Consider the following 1,675-nt stretch of genomic DNA (forward strand, 5'->3'; position numbering starts at 1 on the left):
ATGAAGAAGGCAAAGACAAAGAGTAGTAAGAAAAAGATGAAGGAAAGAGTATATTTTGACCCTTCAATTCCCAATTCACATTTACTCTTGTGCAAGAGCTTGTGTTTTGATTCTGTTTACCAGTTCAGAGAAGCATTAAGAGATTTTCATATAAGAACTTTGAGGTCTTTTCACTACCACAGGAACACTCCAACAAGAATTATTGTTTGGTGTTCACAGAGAGAGCATGGATGTGAATTTTACATCTGTGCCTCCAGGATAGCTCATGAAAGAACATTTTGCATTAAGAAGTGTAACATGGAGCACACTTGTCCAGCATCAGCAGAGAACACAAAAGTTACTACTAAGTGGCTTTCCAAAGAAGTTGAGCCATCTCTTAGAGCAGATCCTAGAGCACCTGTGGATTCACTTATTAAAAACAGCAAAGTCAAGTTTTCAGTTGATGTATCAAAGAGTGTGGCCTATAGGGCAAGGAGGAAGGCTATTAAGGTTGTACAAGATGACCAGAAGGAGCAGTACTATAGACTGAGGGACTACCTACAAGCAGTTCTTGACACAAATCTTGGTAGCAAGTGTGTAGTTACAACATTTGAGGACCCAGAAAACCCTGCCCCAACTCCTAGATTTAAGTACATGTTCTACTGCTTGCATGCATCAAAGCAAGGATTTCTTAATGGTTGCAGGCCCTTTATAGGTAAATATATAACTACATTTTGTTCAAAATATCTTGTTGTAATTTTTTGGTAGCTAATTTGGGTATGGATGCAGGGCTTGATGGTTGCTTCATCAAGCTAACCACTGGACAGCAAATTCTTGCAGCCACAGGAAGAGATGGCAACAACAACATCTACCCCATAGCCTTTGGTGTGGTTGATAAGGAAGATTCAGAAAGTTGGACATGGTTCTTAACCCAGCTAAGATGTTGCATTGGAAGTGGAAGCAAATTTGGAACCTACACCATTATTTCTGACAGGCAAAAGGTATGCAACCTATCTTAGCCAGTAGTTCACATAAATATAGTTATTACTGGCTTTATTTGTTTTTGTTCATGACCATGGTTGTTAATTTACAATCAGGGTCTTCTTAAGGCTATAAATGAGGTGTTCCCTGATTCCCCTCAGAGATACTGCCTCAGGCACATCTATGCAAATTTTCAGTCAGCTGGTTTCAGAGGAGCAGAACTAAAAAAGCTAGTAGATAAGGCTAGCTACTCATTCACCAAACATGGCCATGAATTAGAAATGGCAGAGCTTAAAGCAGAGTGTGAGGATGCCTGGAAGTGGCTTTCAAAAATTCCAAAGGAGACTTGGTGTAGGTCTTCAATGGATTACAATTGCAAAACTGATCTTGTTGTGAACAACCTGAGTGAGGTTTTCAACAAAATGATCCTTGATGTTAGGGCCAAACCAATTAGAACTATGTTTGAAGGAATAAGGACTAAGCAAATGATCAAAAGGCAGAAGACCAGGGAAAAAACAGAGAACAGCAGGTGGATGATCACACCCAACTATTCAGAGAAACTAGAGGAGAATAAGAAGTATGCCAAATTTTGTGAGGCAGATAAGGCTGGTCCTGACATTTGGCAAGTGTCTAGTAAGGAAAATCAGTACTGTGTCAACCTAGCTACTAACTCATGTGACTGCAGGAGGTGGGACATGACAGGTGTGACATGCAG

The 1,675-nt window shown here is 40.1% G+C and overlaps 1 protein-coding gene across 1 annotated transcript; it reads left to right on the forward strand.

Moving 5' to 3' along the window:
* LOC147967257 (uncharacterized) lies at positions 1–998 on the forward strand. The gene is made up of 2 exons (XM_087527554.1): positions 1–694; positions 769–998. Exons 1-2 carry the CDS (start codon positions 1–3, stop codon positions 996–998), a joined length of 924 nt encoding a protein of 307 aa, XP_087383680.1.
* Positions 999–1,675: the final 677 nt, after the last annotated feature.

Source organism: Triticum urartu, chromosome 6A (genome assembly GCF_056163025.1).
Source record: "Triticum urartu cultivar PI428250 chromosome 6A, HENAU_Tu73, whole genome shotgun sequence".
Taxonomy (NCBI): Eukaryota; Viridiplantae; Streptophyta; class Magnoliopsida; order Poales; family Poaceae; genus Triticum; species Triticum urartu.